The sequence below is a fragment of the Arachis hypogaea genome, chromosome 18 (assembly GCF_003086295.3).
Source record: "Arachis hypogaea cultivar Tifrunner chromosome 18, arahy.Tifrunner.gnm2.J5K5, whole genome shotgun sequence".
Classification (NCBI taxonomy): Eukaryota; Viridiplantae; Streptophyta; class Magnoliopsida; order Fabales; family Fabaceae; genus Arachis; species Arachis hypogaea.
The window spans coordinates 117,970,747-117,984,280 of NC_092053.1; the positions used below are offsets into that span (position 1 = coordinate 117,970,747).

The 13,534-nt window shown below is 37.2% G+C and overlaps 1 protein-coding gene across 1 annotated transcript; it reads right to left on the bottom strand.

Moving 5' to 3' along the window:
* Positions 1-249: 249 nt before the first annotated feature.
* On the bottom strand, positions 250-4,229 carry LOC112771753 (uncharacterized). Its single transcript, XM_072225760.1, has 6 exons — positions 4,009-4,229; positions 2,581-2,958; positions 2,228-2,463; positions 1,956-2,153; positions 1,563-1,856; positions 250-766 (listed from the first exon to the last, which is right to left on the bottom strand). Exons 4-6 carry the CDS (start codon positions 1,989-1,991, stop codon positions 389-391), a joined length of 708 nt encoding a protein of 235 aa, XP_072081861.1. The 5' UTR covers positions 1,992-2,153; positions 2,228-2,463; positions 2,581-2,958; positions 4,009-4,229; the 3' UTR covers positions 250-388.
* Positions 4,230-13,534: the final 9,305 nt, after the last annotated feature.

Here is a 13,534-nt window from a genome sequence, read left to right on the forward strand (position 1 = left end):
CGGACACAGTTACCGGCGGTTGCAAACCGCCGCCAAATGTAACAGATTTATTAATCTTTGAACCACGTTTTGGCGGTTTAAAACCGCCGCTAATTTAAAAAAAAAGAAAGAAATTTTGCGTTTTTCAAAGAAACACGTATAAATTTTTTAAAATATTATAAAATTATTTTTTCTCCTTTTAATTTTTTATTATTTTAAGAGTGAATATTTTCAACCTTAGAATCTATACTTGTGGCAAAAACAAAAAAATTATCTACAAAACAAAATAACATATTCATTAAAATACAAAGAAAACAAATCTCTCGCAAAGAATTGCATAGTTTAATTCAACAAAATGTTTGCTTCAATCCAAAATATCTCTAATCCTAATATACTATTTATCACTCTATCATTCCACAAAACTCATCCCTGCAGCGATGTCTGGTGGCAGCTCCTTACCTTGCCGTTGAAATAGATAAATTAGAGCACTCTCCATCACCTTCATCCTTTTATTCTCTGTTGTTGCCTCATCCTCCATCGCCATCCTCTTCAACTTCTCACCTTCCAACTCTGCCTGCAGTTCAATCAGCTTCCTCTGGGTCTCCTCTAGTTGGACTCCGTTGCCTAGCGCATGTGAATTCAAACCGAAGAGTTGAGTAGGAGACGGTCCGAAACCCACACCACGTACTCTACCCGGTTTCTCTTTTCCGAAAACTTGACCAATGGAATTACTTTGAGACAACACCCTAGAAGACTCATCATGTTGCTCAATCTCCTCAATTTTTTCCTACAGACACAAATTAGCAAATACAATCATTTTGTTGATAGGTCCATCGCATGTCAATAACACACCAAACAGAATGATTAACTGTATCACTTTCATCACAGTAAAAAACATACAAATATGTTCGAAAAAAATTGGTCTCAAGAGATAACAACATAAAACAACCAAAATAGAGCATCTGTTTCATAGGATGCCAACCACTGTAAAAAGAAATAAGGGATAAGTGAAACTGAATTATTTCGAACATAACAAACAAAGAATTTTCCTAAGAAATGTGAAACTCTACTTAAGGATTTAAATCGCATGCAATATAGGACATGTCTTTTTAATGCTTAACTAACAACTGTACTAGGTAGCATATATTTTATCTGCAGCAATAACTAAGGAACTGTAATCCACAAATCAATGAAATCACAGATGAAATTCAACCATAAGCATATCATCATGCACTCGAATTACTCATGAGGTTACTTAATCTGCACACCAAAAATAACCTCCTATATCAAAATCTGCTGTAATCTTCGTTAACTAAATCCATTCATCTAGGTTTAGAAATAACACAAATAATTTTTTTTGCTCTATCAATAAAGCTTATATAAATTATAATCAACATGGTGCCAAAAATTTATGAAATCTAAAAATTACACAGAATCAAATTTGAATGTTTGTCGATCATATATCGTTTTATAAATGCCACAATAAAATTAAGAAAAGATCATATATCATTTCATGTAGAAGTAAACGATTACCCTATGTGAGATCATAATTTTAACGACAAAGTCTAACAAGTAGTACTTACACCGATTGCTCTTGCTTCATCATTGATATAGGAGCCATCTTTTTTTTTTGTGCACTGTGATCCATAACTCTCCTCTACCGACTCTCCTTCCTTGTTTGTTCCGACTGTAACATCAAAGTTTTTGCCATTACCGTATTCCACAAAATCAATGAAAATTAATTCATAGAGATAGTCCAAATAGTGAATGAAAAAGTAAAGTACTTCTTCTTCCATCCGTCGTGCGATGCTTTTTGAACCGCCAGTGTAGGTATATAGTTGCTTTGATCGATTTTTCGCGTTTTTCTGGCACTTCTCCTATTGGTCCATCAGAGACAATGGGCAATTAGGAACTGATTTAAAAATACTCAATGCAACATAAATTGTTTTGTTGTGTACCAATGATAAACTAGATACCTTTGTCTCAGCTTTGGCGCGATAGTCAGGAACCATCTCCAATGTTCTCGATCAATTCCCGGCGAATGGTGCTCAATATGTTGGCTCGTAAAAAGCATTATACAACCTCAACCTTGTTTTCTTCCAAGACTTCCCCATACTTTTGAAAATATTTTTCTTGATAATTCCTTCGCTATCTTCATCAAAGTGGAAAATTTGCTACACAGATAATACAATTTGTCAATAATTGAAAAAATAAGCAGATTTAATTCAAAGTGGATATAAACTTTTACCTTGAGACATTCGTTATAAAACTTGTCCTTAGTGGTAATCTTATGCCAACTTTTCTCACAGATAGAAAATTTTCCATAGTCAGATCCCAGCAGACCAAGCACGCCACTTAACAGCCCAGCTTCGTCTCCAATTGCTTGCTTTGTGTTGTTGAACCTGAGCACGATTCTTTTACCATTAGGCCGTTCCATAGCCTCCTTCATGCTTAATTTTGCGGGCTTGATTGTGCCGTCGGCATCTATAAGCCAAATATAATACCTTATGTGAGTATCCGTTGTGTAAATATGCATGAGAAATGATACATAACATGGAGTCTAACTCGAATTGAAGAAAGAAAAATAACTGAATATGTTACCGATGATCTTAACCCTCCAAAACTCTGTAGTCTTGCATCCCTTGTGACTCTGAGCTCCAGAAGCAACAAAGGATTGGTCATCAACTTCTTGATCAAGGGAATCTACCCAATCTGTATTCGCGTCCAAGTTTTTATGGCATGGCTCCGAGTTGTGCACTGGGCTATTTGTGCTCATTTGTGGAGTAGGCCTTGGTTCACTGTGGGGTAGACGGAACGGGCACGAAGTTGTAGGGATACCATCACCACTGGCTAGGAGAATTTGAGCGTCATCGTGGTGGGAAGCCTGGAGGCGGAGCCACTTGAGGTTGCTAAAATCCTAGTCCCAGTTTTTGTCTTTTCGTGTAACGACCTTTCCTAGCCATCCTTTTTTTCCGAATACTGGGAATGCAAAAAAAAAAAATCAAGTCACTTTAAAATCCAATTAAGATTATTTTATAAAATTGAACTAAGGACAAGTATTCACAAATTGGTCAAATATACAAATCATAATTTATCATCTTCAAGTACTAAGTCTAACCATGTCAGAAACTATTTTTCTTGGATATCAAACTCTGTTTTTGCAAATAATCCATGTATAGCAAGGAAGTGTATTATTATAGTTCTGGGCTAATCAAATTAAACACTTGTATTTATCACAAATAACCGACCAGCCAAAGGGTGATTCATGATTAATTGGAAAATTACTATTAGTCATTTATTCAACTATATTCATTCAACTATACAGTCATTTGTTAAGGATTTATGGTGTACGTTTTTGGACCAATCTAAATACCTCAAATTTCAGGAGTAATAGAAAAAAAATTCTGAAGAGAGACTGAGACTCTAGTGATAAATAAAAAAAAAGGCTAATCTAAATACCTCAAACCTCTTTTTACATTGAAAATAAATATGCGTTCATAGTATATGATGTTCAAATTATTATTAATAAAATAATTCACATACACGATCTAGTTATTTAATTTTGAGTTAAAAGGAGTTGGATTTTAGAAAGCTGCTTTTCGAGCTAAATAAATAAATAACCATAAAATCAAACTCCAATTTCAACCATCATACGCAATTTGGCATCACGTCACAATGAAAATAAATCAATAAATATTTTTCCTAAATTTCCTAAGGGAGCTCAATGACATGAAAAAGGGTGTGTACAGAAATAAAAGTTACCACACATTTCATTGGAAATAGATTCCATATTTGCAGTTCACAATGCTTTGCAGTACAAATCTAAAAATATTATCTACCAAATTGAAATCTCAAAATAGGAAAAACAAACTCATATAAAGATTCTGGTTCCGCAATGCCTCGTTTGCGAGCATAGTATGTTAATCTACTAATCTACTAATCCAATATTGTGGCTAGCATGCATGAGAGAATGCAGTTGTTTTGCCATTTTAACATCACATATTTTATTGAAGAAAGACGGGTGGTTACCAGAGTAGAGAGGATGGTCCAACCGTGGTCTCGAACGGACGACGACCACGCGGGCAGAGACAGCGACGCTACCGGAAGCTTCTACAGACCGAGAATGCGATGCGAGCTAAGCAGTCCTCGTCGGAGCTCGACAGGTTAGAGCAGAGCTGTGAGGTAGGGCTGGGGTGTATAAGGATTGAGAAGAAGGGGTGGGGTGTAGATGCTGGGGTATTTCATAAGATGAATAACTTTTAAAACGCGGGTGTTTGAAATAGTGAAAACCCAAATCCTATTTTCGTTTTTTATTCTGAATTAATAATATTAATATTAATAACAATAGAGAAAAATTTACTCCCCTCTTCTAAGATATTTTGAAATGACACTTCTCTAACCTCTAAACCAACCTTTTTTAAAATGATTACATTATTTTTTTCCTAAGATACCCTTCAATAATTATTAAATTGTGATTTTACCAAAGTTTTTGTTGAATTAATTATTAAATTATAATTTTACCAAAATTTTTATTAAAATTAAATAATTAATTTTTTCCTAAGATCTTTTAAAAAATTATTGAAGGGTATCTTAGAAAAAAAAATAATTTTTGGTAAATAGAATTTAATCACAAAAAAATTAGACTTTAATTAAAGAGTATTTTTATAAAAAATAATATGTTTTTTCTTAAAAAAATGGATAAAAGAGGAGGATTTTTAAAAGTTACAAGGGAGGTGAGTATACATTTTACAAATAAAGGGGAGAATAGTGTCATTTTAGCATCTCTCAGGAAAAATCTAAAAAATAAAAATATTAAAGAAACTAAATTTAGTGTTGGTTTTTTTAATTTTGAAATAATAATAATAATATTGGTCATAATAATAATAATAATATCGACCAAAATAATAGACAGCGTACTAAAATTATAGGGAAATATCAAGCATTAAAATACAAAGATAGGTAAACTTATAAATATTTGTTTATTTCTGAAATAATACAAAGATTATTAATAATAATAGGGTATAGTTATTATTAATAATAATAATAATAATAATAATAATAATAATAATAATGATAATAATAATAATAATAATAATAATAATAATAAGTATATTTCTTAGTACTTGTGTCAGCGTCATTAAGAAAATACAAATAGATTGTCGTTTTTTAATGTTTGGGAGATTTGTATGTGTAATAGTAAAGGCAATAGAAAAGATAAAAAACCATTTCAATCATTGTGCCAATTAAATTCATATTAATCCGCATCTTGCGATAGTCTTTCAACAAATTGCATAAACAGGTAAAACAGTAGACTAAGGGCCTTTAATGTAGCATACCAACAATCCCTAATAACAATCTGAACAGTTATAAAATCGCGATAAATTCAACAAACAAGTCTTGGCTATCCTATAAACCTGACTAACAATTCTTCAATTAAACTATTGCACTATCCTCAAGGTTTCAAGTATCGCGTCGCCCACATAGCCAAGTGCCACGGATTCTTCTTCTCAGGAGATATTCCACTATAGAGATATTCATTCTCTTCTGGCATTTTATTGAGGTCATATGACAGCATTAAGGTCTCTCGTTTAGTAGAATCAGCCTCATCAGAGCCATCGGAGGAGACAATGTCCTCCTTCTCCATTAAATCTGGAACCACCTCTCCCGGGTCTTTGGATGCCTCCTGAATCTGGGATCGAGATAACCCTGGGAGGTACATCATAGCCAAATATGCCCACAATAGGATGAATTAGTGTGTGAACATAATCTTATTACATCAACAGCTAAAAAGTTGTCTTTCTTACGTTCCCATAGTCGTTCAAGTCCCTGTTCTATGAGTTTGAATTCCTTTCGTGCTGTAATATCCAGTTCAACGACAAGAGTATTTTCATAGCATCCCTACACAAAAAGGATTTCATGAATATGGAACTAAACAATTTAGGAGATTCAACAAAAAGCTAAATATTTTCAAAATCTTTGACTTTTGAAGCATCGTAACCACCAGAAAAAAAGAATGTTGCAAGTTTTCTCTCAAGTAACTATAAAAACAAGTCTTAAAGGCCAGATAGAGATGCTACTTCACAGGTTCAAATAATGTTAACTAGACTTCAAAGACTAGATAAGAGATGCTAAGATAGCTGAACATTTCCAGTATCGAAAAAGCTAAGTGGTTGTTGTTATTATCAAAGATCATAAGAATCGTAGATTGAGAAGCTCACACATATTGCATAGTCAGTAAGACCTACCATCTTAATAACAAACATACCTCAGAGAAATGACAATATGGGAATGCCAGAGCCCACAAGGAAATAAATTAAATTTTAGTGGTATGCTTTATTGGAAATTCATGAATAGTATCTTTTTTCTCTTCTAACATCCAAATGTGGACGAAAGTCTGAGGATTCTTAGAAAGGTGCTAAAGAACCCTGGAAATTAAGATTTTGTGTCTAATTAATGAAATACAATGAGGAGAGTTAGAGCCCTCAACTGTATAAAACTACAAAAAAGATTTTCTAGCTAAAAAATCCTATGTTTTGCTATGTATCTGAACCACTCAGCAACAGACTTTCCCTCCCAAATTCTGCCCTTCCCTTTATTCTTATTCTGCCCATTAACTATTTCATAATGTGGGACTCCGATAGCAATGATATACGGAGTTGGCAGAGCTCGTAACAATGACACCAACAACAAAGCATTTTCTCACTATACAAGGTGAAAGCCAGGCTCATAAGCAACCATAAATTCTGCAACATACAGTCTCACAATGCATTTTAAGCCTTGATAGTATACAAAGCATCCATGATGGTTCAAATAGTCAAATTCAAGGACATCAGGATAACACTATTATTCTACTTCCACTCACAAATCAAAACAAAAACAGAAAAAAGAAAAAAGAACAAATAAACTGCATGTCTATCACCCAGGTTTCTCCAATTTCATAAGTCATAAAAGCATGGCTTTTTGACTCTCTTGTAACTACATTTAAGACCGAACAAATTGAAAAATCTAAATCAAATCATCAACCATAACTAACATCAGCTTACATCACATGAAACAAAAAGGCTAACCACCAAATTGATTTTCACCTATAATCCTCCAAAAACAGCAACTTACAAACACATAGATAAATACAAGAGTAAACACATGCACATTTACCTTCACCTCATCAAGTATTTTCTGTGAGAACCACGTGTTCGTACTTGTTGTAAACTCAAATCCAAACTTAGCGATGTACCTTCGGTCCCACTGATGCAACTCCTAAAATGTTAACATAATCAAATGAAATCTATGTTAGGTTTCATCTAAAAACATGAAAAGGGCGTTTAAATTGGAATGGGCAGCAGCAATCAAACCTTCATCATTGAAGCCAGCGCATGACCAATGACTTGAGTGAGGTGTCTGTGTCCAGAGAATGCATCCAGCCATGATTGTATACGGGACTCTTTGAATCACATCTGCCTTACAAAGGATGTTGCGTGGTCCAATGAAGAGAATGGAGATGCATCTATCATCTTCTCTACGAACCAGTGGCTTCTACAGACCAAGAAGAAGTCTCAGCTCTCCAATTTCCCTTATATGCCACAGACACAGAAAGAATGTACAAGGACAATATAAACATGTGATTACATGAAGACTTGAAGGAGAGGTTAGATCATTGTGAAAAACCAGTTAGATAATAGAGCTTTTTATGAGAGAATAAGTTTTAAAATATCTAAAATAACTCAATCAATTCAATCTATTGTCTAATGATATGACTAAAATACAAGCCGTTGTAAATCATTGGTGAAGCATGATAGTAATATTTATGCAGAATCTCCTATTAATATGAGCTAAATACATGACAGAGAAATGTATTTATGAATCGACGGCCTCATCACAATCTTCAACGCCTTCATTAGTGGATTCTTCTATATCCCCGTTTCGTGTCAACCGCAGGCCTTCGACATCAAATTCGGGCAAGCTAGTCATACAAGACTGGGGATGAAGGTCGATCTCACAATGTTCATAATCTTCACCCATATCAAACAAATCTCTTGGCTTCACATGGACTACTACACTCCAGCCATTGTCAACCTCATCCTCCACGTAGAACACAAGACGTGCCTCAGATGCTAAGATGTATGGCTCATCGTCTTCTCGATCACCGGTGTGAATCGGAGTAGCAAAATTGACACAGGTGTGGCCTAACACGTCTTGTCGTATGCCTCTGCCCGACGTGGTGTCTACCCAAAGACACTTGAACAAGACTACAGTGAATTGACCACTGTAATTTAGCTCGATGATGTCTACTAATCTCCCGTAATACGAGACACCGTCGACAGCAACATTGGCATCTTGCTTGCTTGCATAACTTATAGTATCTGAAGTGACATACACCCCGCTATTCTATGTTTTCATCTCTTCCTCCCTCGACATGGTTCTAAATTTAAACCCATTGACGTTGTAAGCCTGAAAGCATCTGGCTTGGGTAAGGGGACCGCAGGCAAGCCACTGCAACTCGTTCGAATGACTGGTGCTTCGAAATGGGACCTGGCATTAAACCATTAGAGGCAAGAAAGCATCAAAGGGCAGTGGGATCCTGAGATATTAAGGATTACCTCATGCCTGAACCAGTTGGGAAGTTCTCTGTGTACAACACTATCTATGTGAAACTGGGACTTTGTTTTATTTTGCAATTTTTGCTTTGTGATGGCTCTGTACTCACTATGCGAACAAAAAGTTTATTCAAGTTCAATACTATCAATACCATATTAGCTCACCGTATAATTTTAGAACTTAGGCTTTATACTTACTCCAAGAATTTCTTTACAGTAATGCAATTGACCAGTACATGACAATGTGCTTGAAGCTTTTCGGTTGCTGTTGGAGTAAAAATTGAAGCAGCTCCAACCGCCTTTCCAATCACTAGGAACATGCTGGAAACCTCGCTCGGCGGAGCATCATTCAGTCGATCGTCAATGGGCGTCGGTCAGTTGATCCTAGTTTCGACATTATCCAGGTATCTTGAACAGAATGTGAGAATCTCCACGAATAAGTAGCCCTCTGCAATCGATCCTTCCGGTTGTTCCCTATTACGCACGTACTGCTTGAGACGACATAGGTACCTTCTAGAACATAACAGGTAAATTACTAGATGACAACTAGCTTAATAAAATAGGTCGAGAAGGCTTATTTAGATCTTTACCTCTCAATTAGGTACATCAACCGGTAATGCACTAGGCCACCGAGGCGTACCTCCTCGACCAAATGCATCGTTAGATGAACAATGACTGTGAAGAAGGAAGGTGAAATATCATCTCCATGTGGCACAGAGTACAGACCACACAATCCTGGATGAGAGGAAGTTGTTGAGGATCTATGGATTTACTGCATGTTAGTCGGAAAAAGGCTGATAACTCAGCCAGGATGGCAGACACTGGGGTGGGCAATACATGTTTTGACGTAATTGGCAAGAGATGTTCCATTAGAATGTGGCAATCATGACTCTTCAAGCCCAATAACTTGCGCTGTTTTAAATCAACACAGCGAGAGATGTTGCTAGAGTACACGTCCGGAAAAACCACATTCTTGATGGTCCTAAGAAAGACATCCTTCTATGGATTCGACATGGTAAAGAATGCAGAGGGATACTTTCCACCATCAAGTGGCCACATATTATTCCTAATTCCCATCAACTGGAGATCCTTTCGAGCTTTTAGGTGGTCTTTGGATTTACCGCTCTCGTTCAACATGGTGAAAACAATGTTGTCGCACACATTCTTTTCTATGTGTATCACGTCAAGGTTGTGACGTAATTTGTTGTTCTCCCAGTATGGGAGATCAAAGAATATACTCCTCTTTTTCTAGAGAGACTCGTCTTGCACCATGGTATGCTGTCCGCGCCTTCTTTTATCGCCCACCGCCTGCACCTTGCCATGTGAGACGGGCACACCATCCAACTGTCTTAAGATATCCCTGCCAGTAAATTTGACAAGTGGGGATCTATCCTCTACGTTGACATCAAATCTACTCCGGTCCAGTCTATATCTGTGATTGTGATTCAAGAAGCGACGATGACCCATATAACACCATTTCTGACTGAAGGTGAGTCGCCTAGTCTCGGCATCCAAATTGTACGTGGGGCAAGCTCTCCCGCCGTACGTATTCCAGCCAGATAAATTGCCCAAGCCAGGAAAATCGCTGATAGTCCACATCAATACAGCATGCATCTTGAATTTTTTCTTCTCACTAGCGTTGTACGTATCAACACCGGCCCACAATTGCTTCAACTCATCGATCAGGGGCTGTAGGTAGACATCTATGTCATTGCCAGGCATTTTAGGGCCGGGAATAATTATAGAGAGAATAAAGTTAGTTTGTTTCATGCAAATCCAGGGGGGTAAGTTGTACGGAATAAGAATCACTGGCCATATTGAATACTTTGAACTGAGGTTTCCATAAGGATTGAAGCCATCACTGGCCAGGGCTAAGCGAACACTGCGCGGGTCACCAGAAAAGTTAGTATATCTCCTGTCAAATGCTTTCCAGGCCTCGTCGTCCCTGGGATGCTCAAAGAACCGTCAGAGTTGGTTCCTCTCTTGTGCCACAACAAGTCCACGACTATCTTGCTGGACATGAATAATCGCTCCAACCGTGGAATCAGAGGAAAGTAACATAGAATCTTCGCCGCCTGAGATTTCCCATTCTTCTTAACTACGAAGTTGATTCTTACTAAAGAATTCTTTCGGGTCTTTTGCTTCCACCTGGATGCTCTACATCGTTTGCATCTAGACAGGTCTTGGTCGGAGCCCTGGTATAGCATGCAGTCATTTAGACATGCATCTATCTTCTTGTACTCAATACCGAGCTGCCTTATGATCCTCCTGGCATCGTGCAAGGTCTTCGGAATCTTTGCATGCTCAAAAGCGTCCCCCAATAGCTCTAGAATCAAACCAAAAGCCTTGTCGCTCACTCTGCACATGCACTTTATATGGTAAAACCTCACCAAGAAGGACAACTTCAAGAATCTTGAGCATCCCGGAAATAATTCTTGCTCGCCATCTTCAAGCAAGTCATGAAGGGCACGAGCCTCGTGGCTAGGTTTGTCAGATAAGTACAGCAACCCTTCCACACCGTCTCCCAAATGTTCATTCATCGAGTCTTCATCTTCACCCGACTATCCCGGGAAGTTGAATGCCTCGTGGACCATGTTACGCAGTTGATCTACTGAGTTTCTAGTGGATTCTGATTCTTCTCTACCGCTGGAGCTCTCATCTACGATTCTCTCCCCGTGATGTAACCAAAAAGTATAGTTAGGGGGAAAGGATTTCATCAGAAGATGATCGTACGCATCCTCTCTAGTTTGGAAAAATCAGAACCCACAGAACGGACATGGGCAATGTATCATCCCATCAGATGATGCATTGGTAAATGCAAAGTCAAGGAATCTATTCAAACTGTAAGAACCGCAACTAATTAACCGCTTAAGTAAATAATTAATTTTGCCCAAAATAGGATCCAAAAATTTAGAATGAGAATTTGAAGATTTAAATATGATTTTTGGACTCAGTAGATTTTTCTGAGTCAGAAAATGTATTTTTTGCGAAAAACTGAGAAAAAACTGCAAACCGGCAGCCGAATCGGTCGAACCGGTTTAAGTCTGTTCGGTACTGTGTGAGAAAAATTAAAAACAGTCGAAAACCTTAGGAAAATATTTAAATTAGAAAACCGGGCGTTAATTTTAAAGGTTTGGCCCAAAGTTGGACCAAACGGGTTAAAAACGTTAATGGATTGGACCGGACCCAAGTTGGGCCCAAGCTCAACATATATATACTCTCATTAAAGGCCAATTCAGCACACAACACTTAAACCCAACACAGACACCAGCTGAAAGCAAAAGAGGGAGAAGAGAGAAGAAGCACTATTCATCATCATCTTCTGAAGCTCATAACTTGAGCTACGGAGCTCTGATCGTCGCACCGTTTGCGGTCACGCGATCCTTGCGAAGAGCTCTACAAAATTTACCTAAGAAATTAGTAAGAAGATCACGAAATCCTTCTCAATTCTTCCTTCCAAAATTTCGAAATTTTAGGGCTTTGTGTTGAGTGAAATTTTGTGATTTTTGGTGTTTAGGTACACTCTAGCACTTGATTTCTAGTGGGCTTTACTTCTAAAAATGTTGGGTAAGGTGAGTTGTTCTTCACCCTTTAAAATTCTAATTATGATGAACCCTAGATTGATTAGTTATAATTTGTGTGTATATAGCTTGATTATTGTGAGTTTGGAAGCCTTTGGAATTGAGTTGATGGCTTGTTGGTGATTGTTGATGCTTGTTGGAGTTGGTTGGTGACTTGGTTGTGGTTGGAAGCTCGTATTTCACTCAATTTGGTGTTTTGGTACATATTCAGAATCGGCCAAGGTATGGTTTCAGTTTCCTCTATGTAATATATAATATTTCTGGATACTTAGGCTAGTGACCCATAGGATAAGATTGAATAAAATTGGTTGTTGGAATTATTGTATGATGATTTGAGGATTTGGGATGTTGATGAATTGAAATGTTAGTATTGATAGTATGGTATTGGAGATTTAGAGATTTGAAATTGATTATGATGAATATTGGTAATGTTGGAAAGATAATTGAATTAATGTGTTGGTTGAGATATGAATGTATTGTTATGTATTTGATAATGGGGATTGATTATTGCATGAGGTTTAGTGGTGAATTGAGGTATGAAAAATGTGACTTTGATGTATTTTGGGAGTTTGATGAGATGGTGGTTTAGTTTTTGTTGTGAAATTGGAAAATTGAGAAAATTGTGAACTTTTGGTAAAACTGAAATTTTGATGAACTTTAATGAATCATATCTTGAGCTACCGTATTTGAAATTCAATGCACTTTATATCAAATGAAAGATAATTGAACAAGCTTTAAAATGGTTTAAATTTTGTGGAAATCCGAATTTGGTAGAAGAAGATATGATTGTTGAAAGTTTGGTGTCAAAATCTGAATTCTGCAATGTTGCAGAATTTTATGATTTCTGGTTTGTGTGCGTACGCACACCCCTGTGAGATTTTGAACCTGTTCGCACACACAGCCTTGTGCGTACGCACACACAGGGGAAGGCTTACTGATGGGAGAGCTAGCACGCTCTGTGCGCACACACAACCAACGAAGTTCTGCAAGCTATGCGCACGCACAACCCTGTGCGCACGTACACGTTGGAAAGTGCATTCTGTTGAAAGCATTCGCACGACTTGTGCGAGCGAACAGAATTATAAAATTTTGCACTTGTGCATACTTACACCTCTATGCGTACGCACACTTTTTGAAAATCTCCTTGGGCGTGCGCACGCACACCCCTGTGCGTACGCACATGCCCTGTTTTTCAACTAAAACTTTGTTTTTAACTATTTCACCTTCCAAACAAGCTTGTAACCTTCTGTGACACCTATTTAAGACTCTTTGGCTTATTTTTTTTGGGTATCAAAACATGGGAAAAGGTCCTAGGAGATTTAGTTTGGTACTACATTGCAAAGTTAGAGAACGGAGGCTTAGGTTTCTGGTGTACTGAGG

What these genes read in the sequence shown, in the direction of transcription:
- LOC112771753 (XM_072225760.1), bottom strand. Translation starts at nt 1,991, where the DNA reads ATGGTTCCTGACTATCGCGCCAAAGCTGAGACAAAG. An exon ending in GCGCCAAAGCTGAGACAAAG is followed by an intron (nt 1,857 to 1,955) that starts GTATCTAGTTTA and finishes ATGGACCAATAG; the next exon opens with GAGAAGTGCCAGAAAAACGC. An exon ending in ATGAAGCAAGAGCAATCGGT is followed by an intron (nt 767 to 1,562) that starts GTAAGTACTACT and finishes TTGTGTCTGTAG; the next exon opens with GAAAAAATTGAGGAGATTGA.